Genomic DNA, 27,909 nt, shown 5'->3' on the forward strand with positions numbered 1-27,909 from the left:
CATGTCATGAGGAAAAAGAAGAAGGTCCAAAAGAGAAGGTTAGAAAGAAGGTTGCTAGCATTCCCCAATCTTTATATCTTGTTTAGCTTCTTGGTGCGGCAACTCTTCTTCCTTTCCTATTTCTTTTATTTCGTTGGTTGCTGCACTTTTCTTCCTTTTGCTTTTTCTTACTCACCAAACACCTATAGTTTCTTCCTCCTCCTCTTCCTCTCTAACTACTGACAAAAATAAAAAATTTTAAAAGAGAAACTATAATTTTTTTCCTTTCTCCAAGTGGACGACATACATCATTAAAAGAGAGAGTGAATTGATTATAGGCTTAATATCACAAAACATCCTTAAAGTTTACGAAACTATCAGATTGCATCCTTAGTGTTTTTATGTGTCATTCGTGGTCCTCAAGGTTAGTATGTGTGATCACAAATGGTCTCTGCCGTTAGGTTCCGTCAAAAACTCCGTTAGTTTGATGACGTGGCATATATTTATATCACAAAACATCCTTGAGGTTCACGCACCTATCACAAATGGTCCTTGCGAAATTTTTTAAAATTTAAAATTTAAAAATTCATAAAATTTTGGTTTTCTTTTTAAAATTTTTAAAATATATATATTGTATTTTAAATACACGTGACACTATATTTTTGAAGATGTGGGGTTCACATATATGTCACATCAACAAACTAATGAAGTTTTTTTTATAAATAATTTAAAATAAATAAAATTTAAAAATGAAAAAACTATTTATAGAAGATTTTAACCTTGAGGACCATTTATGAACCCGAAACCCTTGGTTTTTCCATTTTTAAGTTTTATGAATTTTAAATTATTTTTTAAAAACTCCATTAGTTTGTTGATGTGGCGTATATGTGGAGCCCACATCTCCAATAATATAGTGTCATGTGTATTTAAAATACAATATATATTTTTAAAATTTTAAAATTCATACAATTTAAAAAAGAAAACCAAAATTTTATGAATTTTAAATTAAAAAATTTCGCATGGACCATTTGTGATAGGTGCGTGAACCTCAGGGTTGTTTTGTGATATATATATGCCACGTCAATAAACTAACGGAGTTTTTGACGGAACTTAACGGCATGGACTATTTGTGATCGCACATACTAACCTTGAGGACCACGAATGACCAAAAAAAAAAAAAACATTAAGAATGCAATCTAATAGTTTCGTAAACCTTTGGGGCGTTTTGTGATATTAAGCCTTAATTGAATTGATGAGGAGGGTTTTAAGACGAAGTTTTAATGAGGCCACTCTTAGCCCTTCGGTCCTTCAATTGATTCTATTATAAGTGTTGATATAAGTTCAATGAAATTCTTCTCTCTGATAAAAAAGAAAAAAGAAAAAAAGAGAGAGAGTGAACAAAACAATATAATATGAGGTATGAAACGGGTCATGTTTGTTGTATTCATGTCAACCCACGTATTTTAACGAGTTGACATGACACGATCCGTTAAGTTAACGGATGAAAAATACCCGATACAAACATGATTGCTTAAAAATTAAAATAACAAATAACACGACACTGGCTATTTTACTCATTAACCGCTTGTTGGACTGCTGCGAAGTGGATCAAGCTCTGGCCCTACATCGAGCTCTCTTTTAGGACATTTTTAAAGTTATGCCTGTTAGTTTTACCCTAGTCAAGTTTCCCCACAAAAATTTCAAGGTATTTTCACTTTGCCACAAAAAATTTCAAGCTATGTTCACTCCTCCTAAGCATTCTCCGTCTCTTCTCTTCATCTTTTCTCTACCCCATCCTTCTCTCTCTTCCTCCATCTCCTCTCTCTAAATCCTAAAAATCCGAAAATCCACAGTGAAAATAAATCAATTCCCTAAAACCCAACTGAGTTCGGCGGGGTGATTTTGATTTCCAGCACCCCATTTTTCTTCTTTGCTATTCTTCTAGTTTCCTTTTAGCTGACAATGGCGGGAGCTTGCCATGCAATCGGGATTGACCTGGGGACAACCTACTCTTGCGTGGCTGCGTGGCAGCATGATCATGTAGAAGTTATAGTGAATGATCAGGGCAACAGGACCACTCCTTCTTATGTTGCTTTCACAGATACTGACCGCTTCATTGGTGATGCTGCTTTCAATCAGGCCATCAAAAACCCCGTCAACACCATCTTCGGTAAGCTCATGACTTTCCCACATATGACCAATTAATTTGTTTCACAAATAAGCTTTGTAATCTGCTGAGGCTCTGCTTCTTCCTTTATAAAAAATTTTTTGTAAGTCTTCTTGTTTTTGTTCGTTTCTCTCCGACACTCCATAAGTTAGTACTTTTATTAAAACTGATTTGTTCAGTACAGAAGGTGTACTTATTCACTATCGTTTGCTTATAAATTATAACATATAGCAATTCAGTAATTACTAGTTTCATTTTGGCAGAATGAGAGAGAGAGAGAGAATTTGGAATAGTTTACAACATCTTTATGTTAAAAATATGCTTTTATTTTTATCATATGACCTGTTTCCTTGTCAAATAGTGTATTTCTAATTTTATCATCAATTTGCAGAAGCAAAAAGGTTAATTGGTAGGAGGTTCAGTGATGAATGCGTTCAAAATGATATGAAGCATTGGCCATTCAAGGTCGTTGAAGGTCCTGCTGAGAAGCCAGTGTTTGTGGTTACGCACAAGGGCGTGGAGAAACAATTTGCCGCTGAAGCAATCTCATCTATGGTTCTTGTAAAGATGCGGGAGATTGCTGAGGCCTACCTCGGTTCAACGGTGAAAAATGCAGTTATCACCGTCCCTGCCTACTTTAACGACTCTCAGCGACAGGCTACAAAAAATGCAGGTGCTACTGCTGGGCTAAATGTGATGCGTATCATCAATGAGCCGACTGCTGCAGCCATTGCTTATGGGCTTGACAGGAAGTCTGGTTGGTATAGCAAGAGAAATGTGATGATATTTGATTTTGGTGGTGGTACTTTGGATGTTTCACTACTTACCATAGCTGATAGTGTCTTTGAAGTGAGGGCCACTTCTGGAGACACTCATCTAGGAGGTGGTGACTTTGATAACAGAATGGTGAATTATTGTGTTGAGCAATTCAAGAGGAAGCATAATGTAGACATTAGTGGAAACCCGAGGGCTCTCGTGAGGTTAAGAAATGCCTGTGAGAAGGCGAAGAGGAGGCTTTCATTTATGTCTGAGACTGACATTGACATTGATTGTTTGAATCAGGGTATTGATTTCTGCTTGACTCTTACACGTGCCAAATTCGAGCAACTCAACATGGATTTCTTTGAAAAATGCATGGAGCCTGTGGAGAAGTGTTTGAAGGATGCAAATATGGACATAAGCAGCATCCATGATGTTGTCCTTGCTGGTGGCTCTTCTAGGATCCCCAAGGTGCAACAGTTACTGCACGATGTGTTCAAGGGGAAGGAGCTGTGCAAGGGCATTAATCCTGATGAGGCTGTGGCATATGGTGCCGCTGTTGATGCTGCTGTCTTGAGTGGTGGGAATCCAACTGGGAAGCTTCAAGACTTCACTCTTTTGGATGTCACCCCTCTCTCACTTGGGGTGCAGTGTACCGAACATGATACTATGAAGCGATACATGGATTTTGTGATTCCAAGAAATTCTAGAATTCCCGTGGGGAAGAAAACGAGTTTAACAACTCTTCGGGACAACCAAGTTGCTGTCGACTTCCCAATTTATGAGGGGGAGAGTGAAAATTACATGAACAATAACTTGTTGGGTAAGTTTTCACTTGATGGCATTCCTCCAGCTCCCAGGGGAGTTCCAAATTTTGATGTTTGCTTTGATATTGATGCCAACGGTATCCTGAGTGTATATGCCGAGGACACGTCCACCGGCCAAAAGAAAGGCATTACAATCAACAGTGATAGAAGAACCTGTGAAGGAATTGAGCCAGCGATGTAAGAAGCATTAATTTATGGCATTGTACTCGTCTACTATAAGGTTGAACTATGCTATTGATATTTTTAACAGTACTTTGGCAAATGTTTTATTTATGAGTTTATGTTTTATTATTTTGACTTTTCTTCCCAAAGAAAGTTCAAATCAACGTGAAACAATTTCATAACATAAAAATTGTCCGCAAGCCTCTTTGTGCTTCAGTTCCCTCCACTTACGGAAACGCTGAAAAGCCCATTCTATATGAAAAACCAAAGCCTTGACCAAATGGCTGTTTTGTAAATACTGAGTTCCTTTGTTGTTTGGTCAGAAAAATGAACCTAAACCAATAAAGTTAAGTCATGCATGCCGTAAGGAAGATTTTTTAATTTGTCTATTTTTTGTTCTTGTTTTTGTTTCTTAAGTTCGTAGTTTAGTTAAAACTTAAAAGTGATTTTGCTGAGGCACAGAAGGTCTACTTATTCATTATTGTTTGCTTTGTAACATACAGCAAGTCAGTGATCTCATTGTGGCAGGGTGAGAGAATGACAGAATTTGGAATAGTTTACAGAATTTTTATATTAACGATATGCTTTATTTTTATCATATGACCTGTTTCATTGTGGAATTGTGTATTTCTAATTTCGTCATCAATTTGCAGACGCAAAAAGGTTAATTGGTAGGAGGTTCAGTGATGAACGTGTTCAAAATGATATGAAGCATTGGCCATTCAAGGTCATTCAAGGTCCTGATGATAAGCCAAAGATTGCGGTTACCCACATGGGCGTAGAGAAACAATTCGCTGCTGAAGAAATCTCATCTCTGGTTCTTGTAAAAATGCGGGAGATTGCTGAGGCCTACCTCGGTTCAACTGTGAAAAATGCAGTTATCACCGTCGCTGCCTACTTTAGCGACTCACAGTGACAGGCGACAAAAACTGCAGGTGCTAGTGCTGGGCTAAATGTGATGCGTATCATCAATGAGCCGACTGCTGCAGCCATTGCTTATGGGCTTGACAGGAAGTCTGGTTGGTACAGCAAAAGAAATGTGATGATATTTGATTTGGGTGGTGGTACTTTAGATGTTTCACTACTTACCATAGCTGATAGCGTCTTTGAAGTGAAGGCCACTGCTGGAGACAGTCATCTAGGAGGTGGTGACTTGGATAACAGAATGGTGAATTATTGTGTTGAGCAATTCAAGAGGAAGCATAAAGTGGACATTAGTGGAAACTCCAAGGCTCTTATGAGGTTAAGAAATGCCTGTGTGAGAAGGCGAAGAGGACGCTTTCATTTATGTCTGAGACTGACATTGACATTGATTGTTTGGATCAGGGTGTTGATTTCTGCTTAACTATTATGCGTGCCAAATTCGAGCAACTCAACGTGGATTTCTTCGAAAAATGCATGGAGCCCGTGGAGAAGTGTTTGAAGGATGCAAATATGGACATAAGCAGCATCCATGATGTTGTCCTTGCTGGTGGCTCTTCTAGGATCCCCAAGGTGCAACAGCTATTGCAGCATGTGTTCAAGGGGAAGGAGTTGTGCAAAGGCATTAATCCTGACGAGGCTATTGCATGCGGTGCCGCTGTTGAAGCTGCAGTCTTAAGTAGTGGGAATCTAACTGGGAAGCTTCAAGACTTCACACTCTTGGATGTCACCCCTCTCTCACTTGGGGTGGAGACTACTCTGTAGGACGTCACATGTCAGTTGTGATTCCAAGAAATACCAGAATTCCTGTCAAGAAGAAGCATGTTCTTACTACTATCTTTGACAACCAAGAGACTATCTCGTTCCCCATTTTCAAGGGTGAGAGTGAAACAACTACAAATAATGACTTTTTAGGCTCATTTCGCCTCAAGGACATTCCTCCAGCCCCAGCGGATGTTCCTACATTCGAAGTTTGCTTTGATATTGATCCGAACGGTATCCTGAGTGTCACTGCCGAGGACAAGTCTACTGGCCAAAAGAAGGGGATTACATTCAAAAGTGACAGAAGAACTTCCGAAGGAATTGAAACATTGCCTTAAGAAAGTCTAGACAGATGTAAGAAACGTTAATTTCTGGCATGCAGTAGACTGATATAGCTTGTATTAATCAAATTCCACACCTTGCGGGTGTGTGTTATTACTGTAAACTAGTCCTTTTTGGTGTGGCGGTTGTGTTACAAGGTGAATCAGAAATTCGTGAGCTGGGGTGAGGCCTCCGACAGGGAACCCGTTGGTGGCTTGTTCTTGTGTAATGTTTTATTGCTTCCATTGGCCCTCTGTTGTCAACAATGTCATGTCTAACATACATGAGGTTTTGAACATTGCTACTTTATACTTTATAGAATGCAAGAGTAATAATATGGTAAGGTTGGTATTTTTGAGAGGTATATAAATGGTAAAATGATAAAAAAAGAGGCATTGTTTAGTTTGATGCTTTTACATACAAGTTAGCACTGTCAAATTTATCATTATCATTATTATCTTCATTTTTTTTTGGCAGTAACTAATGGCCAAAAAAATAAAATAATTGCCATTTTTTTTTTAAAACATAACTTAAGAATTGCCACTTTTCGCCAAGGGATACCGCCATAGTGGATTGTATGCTTAGGCTCAAGACCAAGGTCTTGGGTTCGACACCCCTAGCATCCGGTTGCGTTTAGTTCATGGAAAAATGAATTTGGGAATGATAAATTATTTGCTTTCCCATGTTTGGTAAGTCCAAACTTAGGAAATGATTTCCTGACTCATGGAAAAATAGGTGAAAAATGAAATTGTTCATCTAGCATGGGTTTCATTTTCCCTCCTTAGAGCACTTCCAGCAGTGAACCCTTTGCCATGGAAAGAGGGGGGCTAGGGCAGCTACTATTCATGTGAATAGTGGCTGCCCTTGCAAAAGGTTGTGGTGTTTCCACCAATTGCCATGGCAACAACTATTCACATGAGATATGAAGAGAGAAATTTGTATAGATTTTTGGTGTGGGAAGTGAAAACTATGACTAAGTATTTATTTTTTTTTAAATCTGAATTTTTTTTATTTTTTAAAGATTTTTTAAAAAAATATTTTTTGTTGCTGACGTCATCGTTGATGTCTGCAAACCCCAGCTTGAACTAGGGCTCATCTTGCCTGAAGGCTGGCCTAGTTTCATGGGCCCCAGCAGATGCCTCCCCCCAGCCCTTGCTGCTGGAAACGTTTTTGGGCCTAAACACCCCCCCAGCCCTTGTTGCTGGAACTGCTCTCATGGAAAACCAATACAAGCATTAACCACATCTTTTTATGACCAATTTACCACTATTAACAATTAAAAGTACTGAGGCAAACATTAATTACACATTTTAATGCATATTAGTTTCATGGGCCCCAGCAGATGCCTCCCCCCAGCCCTTGCTGCTGGAAACGTTTTTGGGCCTAAACACCCCCCCAGCCCTTGTTGCTGGAACTGCTCTCATGGAAAACCAATACAAGCATTAACCACATCTTTTTATGACCAATTTACCACTATTAACAATTAAAAGTACTAAGGCAAACATTAATTACACATTTTAATGCATATTTTTTATTTAGGGATATAATTGGAAAACTAAACAAAATGTATTTTCAATCCCTGCACTAACGAAACATGCGAAATGAAATAAAATGATATTTCTTGTTATCCTTCGATTTCCCTTCCCATAGAAAACTACACAAGGATTAATTTCCCATCAATTCATTTCCGTGAATCAAATAGAGCCTTATAGTATGTGCATATTTATTTCCCCCTCCCCCATTTCTTGTAATAAAAAAATTATAAAAAGAATTGCCACTTTTCCGTGGATTTTTTTTGCCAGAACTTTTCCGAGGATAACCATACAATACGTTGTCCAAAAAAAAAAATTATACTTCAATAATATATTTCCGAATGTACTCCTCTTCTTTTTTTATTTTTTTGAATACCTTTTCTATTGAGAGGGGCGATAGAATACTAAACTAATACACACTACACGGATGCTAGAACTCGAAACCATGACCTCTCATGGGGGAGCAATTGCTCCAAACCAGTACACTAGTGGATCCTTTGCAACAATAGAAGTATGATAGTAATGCAAGAATTATGTAGTGAGGCCCTTATAAATGGCCCTTAGGTGAGTCCCTATCTCTTAACCGTTGGATCAAATTGGTTAGTCATTGGATCAAATTTGTTAGCATGATCCAATGATTAAGAGATAAAACATTACTTAAGGACCATATGTAAGGCCCTCACTATAGAATGACTCAACAATAATGACATCAAGTTGAGGCCCAAGTTCCACTCCTCTAGGCCCACCTTCAATATCTCTTCTTCCTTTAAAATAGTTTAAAAGTATAAAAATCAGACAAATAAAATAACGATAAAATGATAAAGTTAACCCAAAGAAAAAGGTAATAAAAGACAACCCTGCACAACAATTTAGACAAAAGTAAAATAGTTGAACTTCTCTGTTGTTCTTCCAATCGTTCTCTTCAGTCATTTTTCTTCTTCTGCTATATTCTTCTTTGAGTTTTTGAGCTGAGAATGTCTGGAGAAGAAGGTCATACAGTTGGAATTGATTTGGGGACAACGTACTCTTGCGTGGCAGTGTGGCAGCACGATCGTGTTGAAATCATAGTGAACGATCAGGGCAACAGGACCACTCCATCTCACGTTGCCTTCACTGATACTGAGACATTGATAGGCGATGCAGCTTTTAACCAGGTCATCAGAAACCCTGCAAACTCCGTCTTTGGTAAGCTCTATCTTCCCACATCCAAATTATATATGCCACTTCTATGTTCTGTAGATTTCCTGTGAGGCTGTGTGTTTTCTAATTTTTCTGTTTTTTCTCTGTTTTTTTTCCCCTCTACTTTTTTGTCTAGTTTTATATTGCATTTTTTTAATTCCAGCTTTTAATGAGGTTAAAAGTTTTGTCTTGATTTTAATATGGGTGTTCCTAATTAGGGAGGATTAAAGGGTACTGCTTAAGAAGCCATAGCTTAACTCAGTATTATGCTTTCAGTTTCATAAAAAGTATGCTCTCACAGTTTTCTAGTGCAAATATAATCTTGTTTTTCTATACAGAAATTTGCTGGTGCGTGGCAAAGTTTGTAAATTTCTTTTTCTTTGTTGGATTACTTTTCTAAATATGGCATAAATTTTCAGATGCAAAACGGTTGATAGGAAGAAGATTTAGTGATGCATGTGTTCAAGATTATATGAATCTCTGGCCCTTCATGGTCATTGAAGGTCCTGATGATAAGCCCATGATTGTGGTTACCCACAAGGGCCAAGAGAAGAAGTTTTCTGCTGAAGAAATCTCATCCATGGTTCTGGTGAAGATGCGAGAGATTGCTGAGGCCTACCTCGGCTCAACTGTTAAGAATGCGGTGATCACAGTCCCTGCTTACTTCAATGACTCGCAGCGTCAGGCTACAAAAAATGCTGGTGCCACTGCTGGCTTAAAGGTGACACGTATTATCAACGAACCCACTGCTGCAGCCATTGCTTACGGCATTGACAAGAGGGCTGGTTGGTACAGCAAGAGAAATGTGCTGATGTTTGATTTCGGTGGTGGTACGTTAGATGCGTCCCTGCTTTCCATAAGTTGTGGTGTCTTCGAAGTGAAGGCGACTGCTGGAGACACTCAGCTTGGAGGTGAAGACCTTGATAACAAAATGGTTAATTTCTGTGTTGAGCAATTCAAGAGGAAGCATAATTTAGATGTGAGTGGAAACTCCAGGGCTCTTAGGAGGCTAAAAAATAGTTGTGAGAAGGCAAAGAGGAGACTTTCCTTTACATCTTCAACTGACATTGAAATTGACTGTTTGTATGAGGGTACTGATTTTTCTGTAACTGTTACTCGAGCTAAATTTGAAGAACTCAATAGGGATATCTTTGTCAAGTGTATGGAGCCTGTGGATAAGTGTTTGAAGGATGCCAAAATGGACATAAGCAGTGTCCATGATGTTGTTCTTGTTGGTGGCTCGTCAAGAATTCCCAAGGTGCAGCAACTTTTACAAAATGTTTTCAAGGGTAAGGAGCTGTGCAGAGGCATTAATCCGGATGAGGCTGTGGCTTATGGTGCTGCTGTTCAGGCTGCAATCTTGTGTGGCAAGGGAAATGAGAAGCTTCAAGACCTCACTCTCTTGGATGTCACCCCTCTATCACTCGGTGTGGAGACTGGTCGAGAGCGCGACATGACAGTTGTGATTCCAAGAAACACCGAGATGCCTGTCAAGAAGAATTATACTGTTACCACTCGCCATGACAACCAAGCTGTTGTTAGATTCGCCGTTTATGAGGGCGAGAGTACAACGACGTTGAATAATTACTATTTGGGTGATTTTAGGCTCATAGATATTCCTCCAGCTCCAAGGGGTGGCCCTAAATTCAACATCTGCTTTGAAATTGACGCCAACGGAATTCTGAACGTATCTGCTGAGGACATGTTGACTGGCCAGAAGAAGGGGATTACCCTCAGTAGCAATGACACAAGTTGTGAGGGAATTGAGAAGATAATGTAAGAAAGGTCATGTTATGATGAACACTGAAACAGTCTGTTATAATTAACTGAGCTGAGACAACTATGTAATTCTTCTTGGATCTTATAGATATAATGTTTTCAACCATTATATTAACTTTAATTTGTATCCCCTTAATTTAAAACCTAATACTTCATCCAAATATACTAAGAAAACAAACACCAAGATGGAAACAGTATGTGAGTTTAGATGTGTGGCAGCAGGATCATGCTGAAAGGTTAGTAAGCAGGATCATGCTGAAAGGGCAATATCTTACTTTGGATTTACCGATGCCATGTAAGGGCATTCATTTATGATCTTTATCACATTGAGTCCCTTGATTTGTTGTTCATTTAGGAGAGCCAAATCATCATTTACTAGTTGAGTTGTGTGACTTGTATTTAACAGTGGCTTTGGATGCAACGAACTAAAAACAAACTCACCCCATCTCCTAGTTACGATTAATCCTCCGAAGTTGGCCGTCCACTTACATTCATTTCTTTTGCTGCCAGTGCCAACCCCACCAAAGTTGCCACTTCTTTTTCCTTTATTTTCTTTCCCGCTCTCTCTTTTTCTGTATATCTTTTTTTTTTTGGTGTTACAATTCTTTATAGCTTCTTTATTAGCTTCTTGGTGCGGCAACTCTTCTTCCTTTCCTATTTCTTTTTTATCTTTGGCTGCTGTATTTTTTTTCTTTTTGCTTTTCTTCCCTGCCAAGAAAGAACCTATAATTTTCTTGTGTGTAATCCCCCTCTCCCTCTCTAACAACCGCCAAAAAAAGATAAGAAAAAAGAGAACTTATAATTTTTACCTTTTTTTTTATGAATCCAAGGTATCCCCCGCACGTAGGCGAGGACTATTCCCTCGAGCCGGGTCGGACCCCATTCAAGGGGAAAGCTCTCCCAATGATGGCTGCTCCATTCACAAGGCTCGAACTCGAGACCTTGCTTAAGGGGAACAAGCTCCTTACCACTTGAACCACCAAGCATTGTGGGCTACTTACATTAGTAAAAGAGAGAGTGAACAAAACAATATAATATGAGGTATGAAACGGGCATGCTTGTCATTTTCGTGTCATTTTCGTGTCATATTCATGTCAATTCGGTTTTTTTAACATGTTGACACGATACAACTTATTAAGTTAATAGGTGAAAAATACCTAACCCAAGGCCTCCCCTAGCCCATATATCAGGTCCATTTGTAGAGTACATGATTTGAATTCAAATGTTGTACTGTCACATCATCAAATTAGTAGAGCTAACAACATGGACCGAATTGATGTACAAAGACTAACCTTAAGAACCATTAATGTCATAAGAAAACCTTCAGGACAAAATGTGATAATTTTGCGAAATTAAGGGACCATTTGTAATAAATAAATAAAAACCTTTTATAAATAATAGAATCTAAAAGGTAGATTCAAAAAGAAAAAAGAAAAAGGGTTAGACATCACCGCTATCGCATCAATACTTGTCTCAAAAACCAAAGCCAAAGCCAAATCCTTAATAATAATAAAAACCAAAACCGAAGTTATTTGTCTAAAGAAAAAAAATTCAACGTTGTTTCTTTTCACTTTTCACAAAAAATTCACCATTCCCACAAAAAATTTCAAGCTATTTTCACTTTTCACTTCCCCTCCAAGCTCTCTCCGTCCCTTCTCATCATCTCTTCTATCTCCTCCCTCCTCTTCTCTCTCTAGACCCTAAAATCTTAAAATCCACACTAAGAATCAATAAATTCTCTAAAACCCAACTGAGCGAGGCTGTGGGATTTTGATCTTCAGAGTTTTTTTTTGGCTGACAATGGCGGGAGCGGGCCATGCAATCGGGATTGACCTAGGGACAACATACTCTTGCGTGGCTGTGTGGCAGCATGATAGTATAGAAGTTATAGTGAATGATCAGGGCAACAGGACCACTCCTTCTTATGTTGCTTTCACAAATAATGAGCGCTTGATTGGTGATGCTGCATACAATCTGGTAATAAGAAACCCCACCAACACCATCTTCGGTAAGCTCATGATCTTCTCCCATATGATTAATTAATTTGTTTATCAAATCAGCTTTGAGTTTTGCTGAGGCTCTGCTTCTTCCATTTGTTTTTAATTTGTCTTCTTTTGTTCTTGTTTTTGTTTCTTAAGTTCGTAGTTTAGTTAAAACTTAAAAGTGATTTTTTCAGCACAGAAGGTCTACTTATTCATTATTGTTTGCTTGTAACATAACAACTAATTAGTAATATCATTGTTTTTTATTTTTATCTTATGACCTGTTTCCTTGTGGAATTGTGTATTAATTTCTAATTTCGTCATCAATTTGCAGACGGAAAAAGGTTAATTGGTAGGAGGTTCAGTGATGAATGTGTTCAAAATGATATGAAGCATTGGCCATTCAAGGTCATTCAAGGTCCTGATGATAAGCCAAAGATTGTGGTTACCCACATGGGCGTAGAGAAACAATTCGCTGCTGAAGAAATCTCATCTCTGGTTCTTGTGAAAATGCAGGAGATTGCTGAGGCCTACCTCGGTTCAACTGTGAAAAATGCAGTTATCACAGTCCCTGCCTACTTTAACGACTCACAGCGACAGGCGACGAAAAATGCAGGTGCTAGTGCTGGGCTAAATGTGATGCGTATCATCAATGAGCCGACTGCTGCAGCCATTGCTTATGGTCTTCACAAGAAGGCCGGTTGGTATAGCAAGAGAAATGTGATGATATTTGATTTGGGTGGTGGTACTTTGGATGTTTCACTACTTACCATAGCTGATAGTGTCTTTGAAGTGAGGGCCACTTCTGGAGACACTCATCTAGGAGGTAGTGACTTTGATAACAGAATGGTGAATTATTGTGTTGAGCAATTCAAGAGGAAGCATAAAGTGGACATTAGTGGAAACTCCAAGGCTCTTATGAGGTTAAGAAATGCCAGTGAGAAGGCGAAGAGGAGGCTTTCATTTACGTCTGAGACTGACATTGACATTGATTGTTTGGATCAGGGTGTTGATTTCTGCTTAAATATTACCCGTGCCAAATTTGAGCAACTCAACATGGATTTCTTCGAAAAATGCGTGGAGCCTGTTCAGAAGTGTTTGAAGGATGCTAATATGGACATAAGCAGCATCCATGATGTTGTCCTTGTTGGTGGCTCTTCTAGGATCCCCAAGGTGCAACAGCTATTGCTGGATGTGTTCGAGGGGAAGGAGCTGTGCAAAGGGATTAATCCTGATGAGGCTGTGGCATACGGTGCTGCTGTTCATGCTGCTGTCTTGAGTGGTGGGAATCTTACTGGGAAGCTTGAAGACTTCACACTCTTGGATGTCACCCCTCTGTCACTTGGGGTGGCGACTTCACTCTCTACGGGTGAGAAACATTTTATGAAAGTTGTGATTCCAAGAAACACCAGAATTCCCGTAACAAAGAACCAGAATTTGACTACTGCGTGCGACAACCAAGCTGTGGTTCCATTCCATATTTATGAGGGTGAGAGTTCAACAACCACAAATAATAACCTTTTGGATGAATTTTACCTCTGTGACGTTCCTCTAGCTCCCCAGGGCGTTCCTGAATTTGATGTTTGCTTTGACATTGATGTCAATGGTATCCTGAGTGTCTCTGCCGAGGACAAGTCTACCGGCCAAAAGAAGGGGATTACATTCAACAGTGACAGAAGAACTTCTGAAGGAATTGAGACATTTCCTTAAGAAAGTCTATAGACATATGTAAGAGAAACGTTAATTTCTGGCATGAAATAGACTGTATGACAAATAGTTTCCAAGAAAAATCCCATAAACTTGACTAAAATCGTCCTCAAGTCCAACAGCTCCAATCTGCCCGTATGGCACATGCCCTGAAATTAATAATTCGTTCTGAACAGTTGGCTGGTCCAATAGCTCTCAAATTTTGACATAACGTCTCTTGACCTCTTAGCTTTCATCTCCAAGTGGTCTCAACCAAAATCTCCTGGTAAAAAGTAATTTCTCCATTTTTGGCATTTTAGAGTTCCTGAAAACACAAAAGCTGGAATATGTGAAGATCTCTATAGAACAATCAACTTTTGCATATAACATCTAGATGAAAAGAGTAAATTTATGTGATTTATAAATGACTTATCAGTTGTGTTTTTGTCATGCACCTTAGTTTGACATGGAACAATGTACCAACATTAAATTCTGGGGTCCTGGGAACTGTTTGCCTTCCAAAGGTCCCCTGCACAACAACTTAGACACAGAAGTAAAATAAGTTTTTCTCTGTTCTTCTATGTTCTTCTTTGAATTTTGAGCTGAGAATGGCTGGAGAAGAAGGCCATGCAATTGGAATTGATCGTGTGTGGCAGTGTGGCAGCATGATCGTGTTGAAATCATAGTGAACGATCAGGGCAACATGACCACTCCATCTCACGTTGCCTTCACTGATGCTGAGACATTGGTCGGTGATGCAGCTTTCAACCAGGTCATCAGAAACCCTGCCAACTCCATCTTTGGCAAGCTTATCTTCCCACATCCAAATTATATATGCCACTTCTCTGTTCTGTTTATTTCCTGTGAGCCTGTGAGTTTTCTAATTCTGTTTTTTCTCTGTTCTTATTTCCTGTGAGCATTGTTTTAATCCCAGCCCTTAATGAGGTTGAAAGTTTTGTCTTGATTTTGATGTGGGTGTTCCTAGTTGGGCGGCTTAAGAAGCCATATCTTAACTACACTATCAGTATTATGCTTTCAGTTTCGTAAAAAGTATGCTCTCACCAGTTTTTCTGTACAGGAATTTGCTGGTGCGTGGTAAAGTTTTAAATTTCTTTTTCTTTGTTGGATTAGTTTTCTCAATATGGCATAAATTTTCAGATGCAAAACGGTTGATAGGCAGAAGATTTAGTGATGCATGTGTTCAAGATTATATGAAGCTCTGGCCCTTCAAGGTCATTGAAGGTCCTGATGATAAGCCCATGATTGTGGTTACCCACAAGGGCCAAGAGAAGAAGTTTTCTGCTGAAGAAATCTCATCCATGGTTCTGGTGAAGATGCGAGAGACTGCTGAGGGCTACCTCGGTTCGACTGTTAAGAATGCAGTGATCACAGTCCCTGCTTACTTCAATGACTCGCAGCGTCAGGCTACAAAAAATGCTGGTGCCACTGCTGGCTTAAAGGTGACACGTATTATCAACGAACCCACTGCTGCAGCCATGGCTTATGGCATTGACAAGAGGGCTGGTTGGTACAGCAAGAGAAAATGTGCTGATGTTTGATTTCGGTGGTGGTACGTTAGATGTGTCCCTGCTTTCCATAAGTTGTGGTGTCTTCGAAGTGAAGGTGACTGCTGGAGACACTCAGCTTGGAGGTGAAGACCTTGATAACAAAATGGTTAATTTCTGTGTTGAGCAATTCAAGAGGAAGCATAATTTAGATGTGAGTGGGAACTCCAAGGCTCTTAGGAGCCTAAAAAATAGTTGTGAGTAGGCAAAGAGGGAGCTTTCCTTTACGGCTTCAACTGACATTGAAATTGACTGTTTGTATGAGGGTACTGATTTTTATGTAACTGTTACTCACGCTAAATTTGAAGAACTCAATAGGGATTTCTTTGTCAGGTGTATGGAGCCTGTGCATAATAAGTGTTTGAAGGATGCCAAAATGGACATAAGCAGTGTTCATGATGTTGTTCTTGTTGGTGGCTCATCAGAAATTCCCAAGGTGCAGCAACTTCTACAAAATGTTTTCAAGGGTAAGGAGTTGTTCAGAGGCATTAACCCGGATTGGGCTGTGGCTTATGGGGCTGCTGTTCAGGCTGCAATCTTGTGTGGCAAGGGAAATGAGAAGCTTCAAGACCTCACTCTCTTGGATGTCACCCCTCTATCACTCGGTGTGGAGACTGGACGAGAGCGCGACATGACAGTTGTGGTTCCAAGAAACACCAAAATGCCTGTCAAGAAGAATTATACTGTTACTACTCGCCATGACAACCAAGCTGTTTTTAGATTTGCGGTTTATGAGGCCGAGAGTACAACAACGTTGAATAATTACTATTTGGGTGATTTTAGGCTCAAAGATATTCCTCCAGCTCCAAGGTGTGTGCATAAATTCAACATTTGCTTTGAAATTGATGCCAACGGAATTCTGAATGTATCCGCTGAGGACATGTTGACGGGCCAGAAGAAGGGGATTACCCTCAGTAGCAATGACACAATTTGTGAGGGAATTGAGAGGATAATGTAAGAGAGTGAAACAGTCTATTATAATTAATTGAGCTGAGACAACTACGTAATTCTTCTTGCATTTTATGGTTATAATGTTTTCAACTATTATATTAACTTTAATTTGTGCAGCCAAATATGTCCCTTTTATTTAGATACCAATGATAATTGGGAGTTTCACTAAAACACCCAAAATAGGGGCTGAAATTATAAAAAAATCCAACACCCAAAACACTTTATAAACACACCCAAAACCCATCATTACACACACTCAAAACCCATTTATAAACACACCCAAAAAATATACAATTGTTGATTTTGGGATTGATTTTGGGTGTGTTTCTATGTTTAAATAGTGTGTGGGTTTTTTTATAAATACATGTCTAGAATTGGGTTTATTTATAATAATCTAATGATAATTAGGGTTTTTGCACAAGTAATTAAAAACCTAATACTTCATCCAAATCCTTAGAAAACTGACACGTTTGGGACCAAGATGGAGCCAATATGCGAGTTTAGATATGTGTGGCAGCAGGATCATGCTGAAATGTTAGTGGACAGGCAGGCAGGGCAATATCTTACATTGGATTGCTGAACTTGTGAAGGAATGAGAGTCATGTAAGGCACATTAGTTTATGCCGTATGCTATTGAAATAGCATATTAAATCAATGTGATGTTGATCTTTATTAAAGTTATCACTTGCTTGTTTTTTGGGTGACGAACCACTTACATTCATTCTTTGGCTGCCAGTGCCAACCCCAACAAAGTTGCCACTTTCTTTTTCCTTTATTTTCTTCCTCACTCTCTCTCTCTCTCTCTCTCTCTCTCTCTGTTTCTTTATATATTTGTTTTTTGGTAGTACAAATCTTTATATCTTGTTTAGCTTTTTGGTGCGGCAACTCTTCTTCCTTTCCTATTTCTTTTATTTCGTTGGCTGCTGCACTTTTCTTCTCCACCAAGAACCTATAATTTTCTTCCTCCTCCTCTTCCTAACAACTGACAAAAATAAAAATTTTAAAATGTGAAACTATAATTTTTTTCCTTTTTCCAAGCCGGCGACATACATCATTAAAAGAGAGTGAACAAAACAGTATAATATGAGGTATGAAACATGTCATGTATTGGTGTCAACCCACTTATTTTAACATGTTGACATGACACGACCCGTTAAATTAACGGGTGGAAAATACCTGATACAAACATGACTGCTAAAAATAACAAATAACACGACACGACCTATTTCACGCATTAAGAAACAAAAAAAGCAAACTCAATAAATAAAATGAAAAAAAACAACCACATAACAACTCACACGACCTATTTCACGCATTAAGAAACATAAAAAGCAACTCAAAAAATAAAATTAAAAAAACAACCACATAACAACTCTGCGCATCTCCTTCTAAACCTATTGGTAATGGGGGAGTAGCCCAACTCCTCATAAACCTAGGCTTGGACTTTCAAGCCTAACACGTGGACAACACATATTAGGTGACGTGGGAGCACTTGTGGCCGTTGTACCCAACACGTGAAGCCTTGCTCTGATACTATGAAGGAAGTTGAGGTTCCACACCAAAACCAATTGACAATGAGGGGAGTAGCCCAACTCCTTATAAACCTAGGCTTGATCCCTTAACTTTTCAATATGGCACAAATACTCTCAACACATCCCTCCTCTCTCTCCCTCTTTGGTTGGGTCTTTTTGTTGAGAGCTGGAATGGGCTTGTTGGACTGCTGCGAAAAGTTATGCCTGTTACTTTTACCCAAGTCAAGTTTCCCCAAAAAAATTTCAAGCTATGTTCACTCCTCCAAAGCTTTCTCCGACTCTTCTCTTTATATTTTCTCTACCCCTCTCCTCCTCCATCTCATCTCTCTCCTCTCTCTCAAAATCCTAAGAATCTGAAAATCCACAGTGAAAGTCAATCAATCCCCTAAAACCCAACTGAGTTCGACTGTGTGATTTTGATTTCCAGCACCCCATTTTTCTTCATTCTCTGCCACCATTTTTCTTCTTTGCTATTCTTCTTTCAGTTTCCTTTTAGCTGACAATGGCGGGAGCTTGCCATGCAATCGGGATTGACCTGGGGACAACCTACTCTTGCGTGGCTGCGTGGCAGCATGATCATGTAGAAGTTATAGTGAATGATCAGGGCAACAGGACCACTCCTTCTTATGCTGCTTTCACGGATACCGAGCGCTTGATTGGTGATGCTGCTTTCAATCAGGTCATAAAAAACCCCACCAACACCATCTTCGGTAGGCTCATGACCTTCCCACATTTGACCAATTAATTTGTTTCACAAATCAGCTTTGAAATCTGCTGAGGCTCAGCTTCTTCCTTAAAAAAAAAAAATGTGTATGTCTTCTTGTTTTTGTTCGTTTCTATCCGACGCTTCATAAGTTAGTACTTTTATTAAAACTGATTTGTTCAGCACAGAAGGTGTACTTATTCACTATCGTTTGTGTTAGAATTTAGTAGGTGTGATGTGTGTTTGTGATGCTCTGATACCATTGTTGTTTTAAGGGTGATTGTGAGTGGTGAGGTTGGTTTATGTGGTGAAGGGGTTTAGGACTATAGACAATAGTTGAAACGAAGTGATTTTATTACATTGGAGGAGAATAGTACATGGCTTGGTGTAGGCTAATCGGCCTCCTTATTTTCTGGCTTATTGGCCTTGTCTCTCTTGATTTAGATTAGTTTAGGCTATTTGGCCCTTCACTTAGATTGGTGAGCTTATTGGCTCCTCAACATAGCTTTGTTTGGGTAACTCTTGGCTCCATTAGTTTGGGAGTTCTTTTTGTTAGACTCCACTTTGCTTGGGAAGGCTACAAGTCCTTTTATAGATGAGAGTAGCCGACATAGGCATTCTCCACCGACTTGGTCTCTTTACTCCAGCCACAAGTGTGCGGCTTATACTAGAAACTTCTATATTGTAACATATTATTTTTGTGGCTATTGTTTAGCCATCATGCTCCACTGCCTTGTTCTTTTCTCCAGCCACAAGTGTGTGGCTTCATCTAGAATATTCTCTGCTTATTTTTTTTTTGTGTTGCCGACATTCCATAATCTAGTTTGTAGTTTCTTGAGTTTTCTAGAATTGTGTAGTTATATCTACACAAATATGCATTACTTTTTTCAACAGTTTGCTTATAAATTATAACATATAGCAAGTCAGTAATTACTAGTTTAATTTTGGCAGAGTGAGAGAGAGAGAGAATTTGGAAAAGTTTACAACATCTTTATATTGACAATATGCTTTTACTTTTATCATATGACCTGTTTCCTTGTCGAATTGTGTATTTCTAATTTTGTCATCAATTTGCAGAAGCAAAAAGGTTAATTGGTAGGAGGTTCAGTGATGAATGCGTTCAAAATGATATGAAGCATTGGCCATTCAAGGTCGTTGAAGGTCCTGCTGAGAAACCAATGTTTGTGGTTACGCACAAGGGCGTGGAGAAACAATTTGCTGCTGAAGAAATCTCATCTATGGTTCTTGTAAAGATGCGGGAGATTGCTGAGGCCTACCTCGGTTCAACGGTGAAAAATGCAGTTATCACCGTCCCTGCCTACTTTAACGACTCTCAGCGACAGGCTACGAAAAATGCAGGTGCTAGTGCTGGGCTAAATGTGATGCGTATCATCAATGAGCCGACTGCTGCAGCCATTGCTTATGGGCTTGACAAGAAGTCCGGTTGGTATAGCAAGAGAAATGTGATGATATTTGATTTTGGTGGTGGTACTTTGGATGTTTCACTACTTACCATAGCTGATAGTGTCTTTGAAGTGAGGGCCACTTCTGGAGACACTCATCTAGGAGGTGGTGACTTTGATAACAGAATGGTGAATTATTGTGTTGAGCAATTCAAGAGGAAGCATAATGTAGACATTAGTGGAAACCCAAGGGCTCTTGCGAGGTTAAGAAATGCCAGTGAGAAGGCGAAGAGGAGGCTTTCATTTATGTCTGAGACTGACATTGACATTGATTGTTTGAATCAGGGTATTGATTTCTGCTTGACTATTACACGTGCCAAATTCGAGCAACTCAACATAGATTTCTTCGAAAAATGCATGCAGCCTGTTGAAAAGTGTTTGAAGGATGCAAATATGGACATAAGCAGCATCCATGATGTTGTCCTTGCCGGAGGCTCTTCTAGGATCCCCAAGGTGCAACAGCTTTTGCAGGAGATGTTCAAGGGGAAGGATCTGTGCAAGGGAATTAATCCTGACGAGGCTATCGCATACGGTGCCGCTGTTGAAGCTGCAGTCTTGAGTGGTGGGAATCTAACTGGGAAGCTTCAAGACTTCACACTCTTGGATGTCACCCCTCTGTCACTTGGGGTGAGGATAAGGAATGAACATATCATGTCAGTTGTAATTCCAAGAAACACCAGAATTCCTTTCAAAAAGAAGGAGTGGTATACTACTTCCTTGGACAACCAAGACCGTGTCTGCGTTGCCTTTTATGAGGGTGAGAGTACAAGAACTACGAACAATAACTTTTTAGGCTCATTTTTCCTCAATGACATTCCTCCAGCTCCAAAGGGGGTCCCAGAATTTGATGTTTGCTTTGATATTGATGCGAATGGTATCCTGAGTGTCTCTGCTGAGGACAAGTCCACGGGCCAAAAGAAGGGGATTACATTCAACAGTGACAGAAGAACTTCTCAAGGAATTGAGTCACTGATTTAAGAAAGTCTATAGACTGACGTAAGAAACTTTAGTTTCTGGCATGCAATAGACTGAAATAGCTTGTATTAATCAAATTTCGTCCCTTGCAGGTTTGACGTAATTTTAACGTTTTATTTTAAGTCCTGATGGCCTCATAATGTCTCTGAGGAAGTACAGATTAGAAAGTCCTTTCTCTTGCATGGTTTATACTCGGTGTGTTATTACTGTAAACTAGTCCATTTTGGTGTGGTGGTTGTGTCAAGAGATGAATCAGAAATTTGAGTGCTGGAGGAGGCATCCACAATGGGCTCCCTAAACCACATTCTTAGACAAATTTTAAGAAGGAATTGGAAAAATACAACTTCAACCATGCTTCCTATCCACCTCCTAAAGTAGAGACATCTCTGCGAGCTCCTAAATATGAGGAGAGAGAAAGGACTCTTAGTGCTCCCTATAATTTAATGTTGCTTTATTTAATGAGTATTTTGAACCTTTAATTAATGCTAATTATTTTTTATATTTTTTTTAAAATAGAGATGGACTAATTAAAAAAGAGTTATAGCATTTATGACTCCCTACATTAGAGAGCATGATTGGAGTTTAAATTTTATATAGAGCTCCTAAAATAACTTTTTATGTTTTTAGCTAAATTTTAACTAAAAAATAGATAGTATGATTGTGGATGCTCTAAATTGAAAAAAGATAAAAAGAGGCGTTTTTTAGTTTGATGCTTTTACATACAAGTTAACAGTGTCAAATTATCATTTTTATCTTCGTTCACCGTTCTCATCATGCACCCAGGAAAAGGAAACAATGGGTCTATCCCTTTCCCAAAGTCCTTAGCTGCTCACCCTCTTAATTACTCTAACCCAATAATCACAAAACGACTTCAAGCCTTCAAATCAAAGATGTTTGACTCAAAATCTATATTTTGAGTACCCCATTTGATTACTCATGCATTTTTGGTGAGCCATTGGATCCAAATTTGCTCAAGTTTTTCCCCCTTGATTTCAGTTCTAGTTTTTTGGGTTCTACTTATCTTCATTTATATTTGATAAGTCTTTTTGGTTCTCCTGCTTAGAGTTTGGATGTTTGTTCTGTAACCATGACAATATGTTGGTTGTGTTTTGTGATAGAATCACAAATTCAAGGCAGGCCCCTTCTGTGGCTTGCTCATTTGTTGTCGTTGCCGTTTCACTTCTTGTTGGCAGTATGTTGTCCGCAATACTTGGTGTTTGAAGGATGCCAAATTGGACATAAGCCGTGTCCATGATGTTGTTCTTGTTGGTGGATCCTCAAGAATTCCCAAGGTGCAGCAACTTCTACAAAATGTTTTCAAGGGTAAGGAGTTGTGCAGAGGCATTAACCCGGATGAGGCTGTGGCTTATGGTGCTGCTGTTCAGGCTGCAATCTTGTGTGGCAAGGGAAATGAGAAGCTTCAAGACCTCACTCTTTTGGATGTCACCCCTCTATCACTCGGTGTGGAGACTGGACGAGAGTGTGACATGACAGTTGTGATTCCAAGAAACACTAAAATGCCTGTCAAGAAGAATTATACTGTTACTACTCGCCATGACAACCAAGCCGTTGTTCGATTCTCCATTTATGAGGGTGAGAGTACAACCACCTTGAATAATTACTATTTGGGTGATTTTAGGCTCAAAGATATTCCTCCAGCTCCAAGGGGTGTCGCTAAATTCAACATTTGCTTTGAAATTGATGCCAACGGAATTCTGAATGTATCCGCTGAGGACATGTTGACTGGCCAGAAGATGGGGATTACCCTCAGCAGCAACAAAACTTGTGAGGGAATTGAGAAGATAATGTAAGAAAGATCAGGACATGCTGAATACTGACACGGTCTCCTATGACTGATTCTCTGAGACAACCTTTGCTTTTATTGTAATTATTTTTCCAACTATTATAGTAACTTGAATTGCTGCTGTTAATTATTTAGATACCTATGATAGTAACTTCGAAAACTAACATGTTTGGGACTAAGAAGGGAGTTTAGATGCGTGGCATCAAGATCTTGTTGAAATGTTAGTGGACAGGCAGAGCAATAGAACCTCTCCATCTTACATTGAATTTACTGATGCTGAACTTGTGAAGGCATTGGGACAGTCATGTAAGGCACATTAATTTATGCCTTAGATCAATTTGATGTTTTAAGGGGTTTGCCATATTTTTTTTAATCTTTATTAATGTTATCACATAGACCTTGAACGTTCACTATAAATGGAAGAACCTATTTGTTCTTCATTTAGGAGAGTCAAATCATCATTTTCCAGGGACGTATCTGGTTTGGGATGAACATTTAATAGTAGAATTGTGTGACTGGGAGTTGTGTTTAACAGTTGCTTGACATTGATGAACCTTTGAATACAACCAACTCAAAACAAATTCTAGAGATTGATTGCATTCCAAAGGGGACCCTGCACAACAATTGAGACATCAAAACATTGAAATGAATGCAAATGCATTTATAGTTACGAATTACGATTAATCCTCCAACTCTTCTCTCTGGAGGGGTGCAAATTGCAACAGAAGGATGATGGCTTTGCAGGGAAGGAATTGGCAGACAAAGCATCCCCAAAGTCTTCATTGGTGGGCTCCACTTCCTTCCTTTGCAACAAAGCCAAAGTTAGTTCTTTTTCTTTTCTTTTTTTAGGAAAGTTCAAAAAGTTATGCCTTTTACCCTAGTCGAGTTTCCCGCAAAAAGCCAGTGGCGTCCTCCTACCATGGTAGTGAGTAGGTGTTTGGGTTTGGGGTTCGAACCCCCCCGAACTATCCCACCACGAGAGTTTATCTCCCACCCACAGGCACTTCGTAAATATTTAGGTTATTCCCCCTCCCCATATTGATGTACTCCAAAAACCGAAATAGTTTCCAACAAAAAATATCAAGCTATTTTCACTCCCTCTAAGCATCCACAATGAACTCTCTAAACCATCTCCTCGGATAAAATTTAGAAAAGAAGTGAGAAAACCCACCTCCAATCATGCTCCCAGTCCAACTCTTAAAATATAGAGACCTTTAGGAGCTCCTAAATCAGAGAAAAGAGAAAGGACTCCTAGTGGCTCCTTATAATTAAATGTTGCTTTCTAATGCTAATTATTTATTATTATTATTTTATATGAAGAGGGAGTATTTATGTTAAACTAAAAAAAGAAATAAATCATTTATGATTCCCTAAACTAAATAGCAAGGTTGGAGTTGAAATTTTATAAAGAGCTCCTAAAAGAACTTTTTAGTGTTTTTAGCTAAATTTTAACTGAAAAATAAGTAGCGTGGATGCTCTAAGCTTTCTCCGTCTCTTCTCTTCATCTTTTCTATACCCCATCTCTTCTCTCTCCTCCTCCATCTCATCTCTCTAAACCCTGCACTTGGAACATTATTTTTCTTCCCTATCAGCAAAAGAGACAGCCAGAGACACTCCCAAACATTCCCATCTTTTGTTCTTGTTCAAGCTGAGAATGGCAGGAGAAGAAAACCATGCAATTGGAATTGATCTTGGGACAACGTATTCGTGTGTTGCAGTGTGGCTACAGAAACATGATCGTGTGGAAGTTATAGTGAACGATCAAGGCAACAGAACAACTCCATCTATTGTTGCCTTCACTGCTAATGAGCGGTTGGTCGGCGAAGCAGCTTCTAACCAAGTCATCAGAAACCACATCAACTCCATCTTTGGTAAAGTTATCTTCCGTGCACATCTAGATAGGTAATGGCAGCTCCACATAAGGGCGAGTGAAGGCTATTGCTCCTACTCACCCTTCTTCCCATTCATGAAGTCCCCATATTTTCCATTGGAGCTTTGCTTGAGCATGCTGCAATGGGGGCAAGGTGTGTGATAAAAGTCCTCAATGAGAACATGGAGGGGCAAAGTTGTGTGGGAAGCAGGCGCCTCTTAGTTTGTTCTTTTGAGATTTTGTTTATGTCTTCTCTTAGTTGGCTTTGTATTATGTTGCCTGGTGTCTGGTTGGCCTAGTTTGCCATCTTGCCTCTGTTTTGGTTGTCCTACTTGTTGGTTTCCGCTGAGCCGTTGGTGGCTCTTTTGAATGAATTCCAGTTTCTGAAGAAGAAAAGTCATCTGAAAAAAAATTCAGTATTCACGTTACTCAGAAAAAAAAAAATTGTTGTTGCTTTAGGCATGAATACTAGTCTGGTTCTACATTTTGCCCCCACCACCAAAATTTTCTGGATCTGCATCAACTACATTTCTTTAAGTCATCTGTATGTTTCCTCTTCCTGTGAGGTTGCGAGTACATGTTTTCTTTGTTTCTAGAAAACATTCTAGCAAACTGGCTCATCAAATTTTTAAAAAAAGTTCTTCGCTTATTTAGAAAATAATGAGTAGTTGACATAAATTTGCAGATGCAAAGCGGTTAATTGGCAGGAGATTCAGTGACGAATCTGTTCAAAGTGACATGAAACTGTGGCCATTCAAGGTCATTCAAGGAACTGGTGATAAGCCTATGATTGTGGTTACCCACAAAGGCCAAGAAGAGAAGCAGTTTTCTGCTGAAGAGATCTCATCTATGGTTCTCTCGAAGATGCGAGAGATTGCTGAAGCTTACCTCGAATCAACTGTGAAGAATGCTGTCATCACAGTCCCAGCTTACTTCAACAACTCCCAGCGTGAGGCTACAAAAAATGCAGGAATTAGTGCTGGCCTAAAGGTGATGCGTATTATCAACGAACCAACTGCTGCAGCAATTGCCTATGGACTTGAAAAAAGGGCCGGTTGGTATGGCAAGAGAAATGTGATGATATTTGATTTAGGTGGTGGTACTTTAGACGTGTCACTTCTTACCATTGGAGATCGTGTGTTTGAAGTGAAGGCCACTGCTGGAGACACTCACCTGGGAGGTGAAGACTTTGATAAAAGAATGGTGGGCTACTGTGTTGAGCATTTCAAGAGGAAGCATAAATTGGACATCAGTGGAAACTCCAAAGCTCTTAGGAGGTTAAAAAATGAATGCGAGAAGGCAAAGAGGAGACTTTCATTTACGACTACTACTGACTTTGAAATTGACTGTTTGCATCAAGGTATCGATTTCCACATAACCATTACGCGTGCCAAATTTGAAGAACTGAACAGTGATTTCTTCGACAAGTGCATGGAACCGGTACACAAGTGTTTGATGGATGCTAAAATGGACATAGGCAGAGTCCAGGATGTTGTACTTTCTGGTGGCTCTTCTAGAATCCCCAAGGTGCAGAAACTATTGCAGAATGTGTTCAATGGAAAGAAACTATCCAAGGGCATTAATCCAGATGAGGTTGTAGCGTATGGTGCCGCTGTTCAAGCTGCCGTCTTGGGCGGTGTCAATCTCAGTGGAGAGCTTGAAAACTTCACTCTCTTGGATGTCACGCCGCTGTCCCTTGGCGTGGCGGTTCGCGCTGAACGTATCATGTCAGTTATTATTCCGAGGAACACGAGAATTCCCGTGGAGATCAAAGTCGATGGTTTCACTACTAGGAGGCAGAGTCTCCATCTATGAGGGTGAGAGTACAGTAGCCCTAGACAATAACTTTTTGGGTGAATTTATCCTCGATGACATTTCTCAAGCTCCTAAGGGTGTTCCTGTAATCAGAATTTGCTTTGCTATTGACGCCAACGGCATCCTAAGTGTGTATGCAGAGGACGAGTCCATCGGTCGGAAGAAAAGTATTACAATCAACAGTGACAGAAGAAGTTGTGAGGGGATTGAGAATGTGATTTAGGAAATGATAAATTAGGGCACAAACATTAGGCTGGAAATAGCCTACAATATTATATCATGTTTGATATTGTTCGTGTTTTAGCCATGTTTTGGATTTGTAACTTTTAAGCCAGACGGACATAAGCATCTGGTATATATGCATTTTAGTTAAAATGATGGAGTTACTTTAAGTTTTAGTATCATGTTCTACAGTTTCATAAGAGTTGTAGATAAATGTAATTTGGATCTTGAAAATTTCTGATATGTGAAAAGGCTCGTGTATGTATCTTAGATTGAAGAAACCGTCGAACATGTATTTATAGAGTCAAACCATGAAGATCATTTGAGGATAATGTAAGAAAGGCCATGTCATGCTAAAGACTGAAACAGTCTCTTCAATTTATGTTCCATTGTTGTAGCTCACGGTAGCCACAATCGTGCTAAGAATTATTCTAAAGTATGGCCTGGAAAGCAAAGAAGATACCAGTTTTGAGTAGAGGTTTCTCTTAGTAGCTGTTTTTATATAGTAATTTAAAGGAAGGAAGTAAATGCCTGTCAGAAAATAGAAGCACAAACACTTCAATCAGCAGTTTGTAGCAAGTCATTTAAAATGACGATTTTGTAGCTGTTGCGCCGATGTGCAAAGGATTTAAGTCCTTTCGTGACAATTTTGGGGTTTCAATTCTGTAATAACTCAAGAATGCACTCTAATAATACAGGGAAATGTAATCAAACCTAAGTCATCAACATATCACTGAAGCAGATTAATGCCAACGTTATAAATCAAAATGGTCCAGGCTTAACAGCCCATTTTGAATAATCTGAACCAATTAAATTCTGTCATGAAGCCTGCGAATTCACACAAAGAAACTCCATTAAGCATATTTTACAAAAACAAACCTACACTCACAAATCAACTTTCACAAATACAGAATAACTATGTTCCATTTCCCCGAAGCAAACTATGTAAAAAA

At 39.2% G+C, this 27,909-nt stretch overlaps 5 protein-coding genes and 3 pseudogenes across 8 annotated transcripts; all 8 read left to right on the forward strand.

Moving 5' to 3' along the window:
- The first annotated feature begins 1,668 nt into the window (after positions 1-1,668).
- LOC110756619 (heat shock cognate 70 kDa protein-like) lies at positions 1,669-4,689 on the forward strand. Of its 2 annotated transcripts, none has more exons than XM_021958060.2 (3): positions 1,669-2,149; positions 2,538-3,909; positions 4,548-4,689. In XM_021958060.2, the coding sequence occupies exons 1-3, from the start codon at positions 1,942-1,944 to the stop codon at positions 4,567-4,569; spliced, it is 1,602 nt and encodes a 533-aa protein (XP_021813752.2). In that variant the 5' UTR covers positions 1,669-1,941; the 3' UTR covers positions 4,570-4,689. The 2 variants fall into 2 exon arrangements, with proteins under 2 accessions (XP_021813752.2, XP_088105302.1); XM_088249176.1 differs by having other exon boundaries at positions 2,538-3,952; positions 4,548-4,676.
- On the forward strand, positions 4,601-6,164 carry LOC110756616 (heat shock cognate 70 kDa protein-like; annotated as a pseudogene).
- A 2,118-nt stretch (positions 6,165-8,282) lies between these two features.
- Positions 8,283-10,497, forward strand: LOC110756613 (heat shock cognate 70 kDa protein). Its single transcript, XM_021958054.2, has 2 exons — positions 8,283-8,615; positions 9,029-10,497. The coding sequence occupies exons 1-2, from the start codon at positions 8,405-8,407 to the stop codon at positions 10,387-10,389; spliced, it is 1,572 nt and encodes a 523-aa protein (XP_021813746.2). The 5' UTR covers positions 8,283-8,404; the 3' UTR covers positions 10,390-10,497.
- A 1,383-nt stretch (positions 10,498-11,880) lies between these two features.
- LOC110756610 (heat shock cognate 70 kDa protein-like) lies at positions 11,881-14,144 on the forward strand. Its single transcript, XM_021958052.2, has 2 exons — positions 11,881-12,396; positions 12,705-14,144. Exons 1-2 carry the CDS (start codon positions 12,189-12,191, stop codon positions 14,078-14,080), a joined length of 1,584 nt encoding a protein of 527 aa, XP_021813744.2. The 5' UTR covers positions 11,881-12,188; the 3' UTR covers positions 14,081-14,144.
- Positions 14,145-14,285: 141 nt separating this feature from the next.
- LOC110756611 (heat shock cognate 70 kDa protein-like) lies at positions 14,286-16,637 on the forward strand (annotated as a pseudogene). The gene is made up of 2 exons (XR_015833520.1): positions 14,286-14,828; positions 15,215-16,637. The product of XR_015833520.1 is annotated as a heat shock cognate 70 kDa protein-like (transcript).
- A 1,660-nt stretch (positions 16,638-18,297) lies between these two features.
- On the forward strand, positions 18,298-21,367 carry LOC110756596 (heat shock 70 kDa protein 4-like). The gene is made up of 2 exons (XM_021958041.2): positions 18,298-18,814; positions 19,885-21,367. Exons 1-2 carry the CDS (start codon positions 18,607-18,609, stop codon positions 21,246-21,248), a joined length of 1,572 nt encoding a protein of 523 aa, XP_021813733.2. The 5' UTR covers positions 18,298-18,606; the 3' UTR covers positions 21,249-21,367.
- Positions 21,368-21,384: 17 nt separating this feature from the next.
- Positions 21,385-23,312, forward strand: LOC110756565 (heat shock cognate 70 kDa protein 2-like). Its single transcript, XM_021958005.2, has 2 exons — positions 21,385-21,453; positions 22,364-23,312. Exons 1-2 carry the CDS (start codon positions 21,385-21,387, stop codon positions 23,054-23,056), a joined length of 762 nt encoding a protein of 253 aa, XP_021813697.1. The 3' UTR covers positions 23,057-23,312.
- A 1,174-nt stretch (positions 23,313-24,486) lies between these two features.
- On the forward strand, positions 24,487-27,132 carry LOC110748695 (heat shock cognate 70 kDa protein-like; annotated as a pseudogene). The gene is made up of 2 exons (XR_015834092.1): positions 24,487-24,920; positions 25,605-27,132. The product of XR_015834092.1 is annotated as a heat shock cognate 70 kDa protein-like (transcript).
- The last annotated feature ends 777 nt before the right edge of the window (positions 27,133-27,909 follow it).

This window comes from Prunus avium, chromosome 2 (genome assembly GCF_965620075.1).
Source record: "Prunus avium chromosome 2, drPruAviu1.hap1.1, whole genome shotgun sequence".
Lineage (NCBI taxonomy): Eukaryota > Viridiplantae > Streptophyta > Magnoliopsida > Rosales > Rosaceae > Prunus > Prunus avium.

Coding starts and splice junctions, on each gene's coding strand:
- LOC110756619 (XM_021958060.2), top strand. CDS start 1,942: ATGGCGGGAGCTTGCCATGCAATCGGGATTGACCTGGGGACAACCTAC. Junction 2,150..2,537: donor CCCCGTCAACACCATCTTCG/GTAAGCTCATGA, acceptor ATCAATTTGCAG/AAGCAAAAAGGTTAATTGGT. Junction 3,910..4,547: donor GAAGGAATTGAGCCAGCGAT/GTAAGAAGCATT, acceptor ATCAATTTGCAG/ACGCAAAAAGGTTAATTGGT.
- LOC110756613 (XM_021958054.2), top strand. CDS start 8,405: ATGTCTGGAGAAGAAGGTCATACAGTTGGAATTGATTTGGGGACAACG. Junction 8,616..9,028: donor CCCTGCAAACTCCGTCTTTG/GTAAGCTCTATC, acceptor ATAAATTTTCAG/ATGCAAAACGGTTGATAGGA.
- LOC110756610 (XM_021958052.2), top strand. CDS start 12,189: ATGGCGGGAGCGGGCCATGCAATCGGGATTGACCTAGGGACAACATAC. Junction 12,397..12,704: donor CCCCACCAACACCATCTTCG/GTAAGCTCATGA, acceptor ATCAATTTGCAG/ACGGAAAAAGGTTAATTGGT.
- LOC110756596 (XM_021958041.2), top strand. CDS start 18,607: ATGGCGGGAGCTTGCCATGCAATCGGGATTGACCTGGGGACAACCTAC. Junction 18,815..19,884: donor CCCCACCAACACCATCTTCG/GTAGGCTCATGA, acceptor ATCAATTTGCAG/AAGCAAAAAGGTTAATTGGT.
- LOC110756565 (XM_021958005.2), top strand. CDS start 21,385: ATGTCTCTGAGGAAGTACAGATTAGAAAGTCCTTTCTCTTGCATGGTT. Junction 21,454..22,363: donor ATACTCGGTGTGTTATTACT/GTAAACTAGTCC, acceptor GTTTTGTGATAG/AATCACAAATTCAAGGCAGG.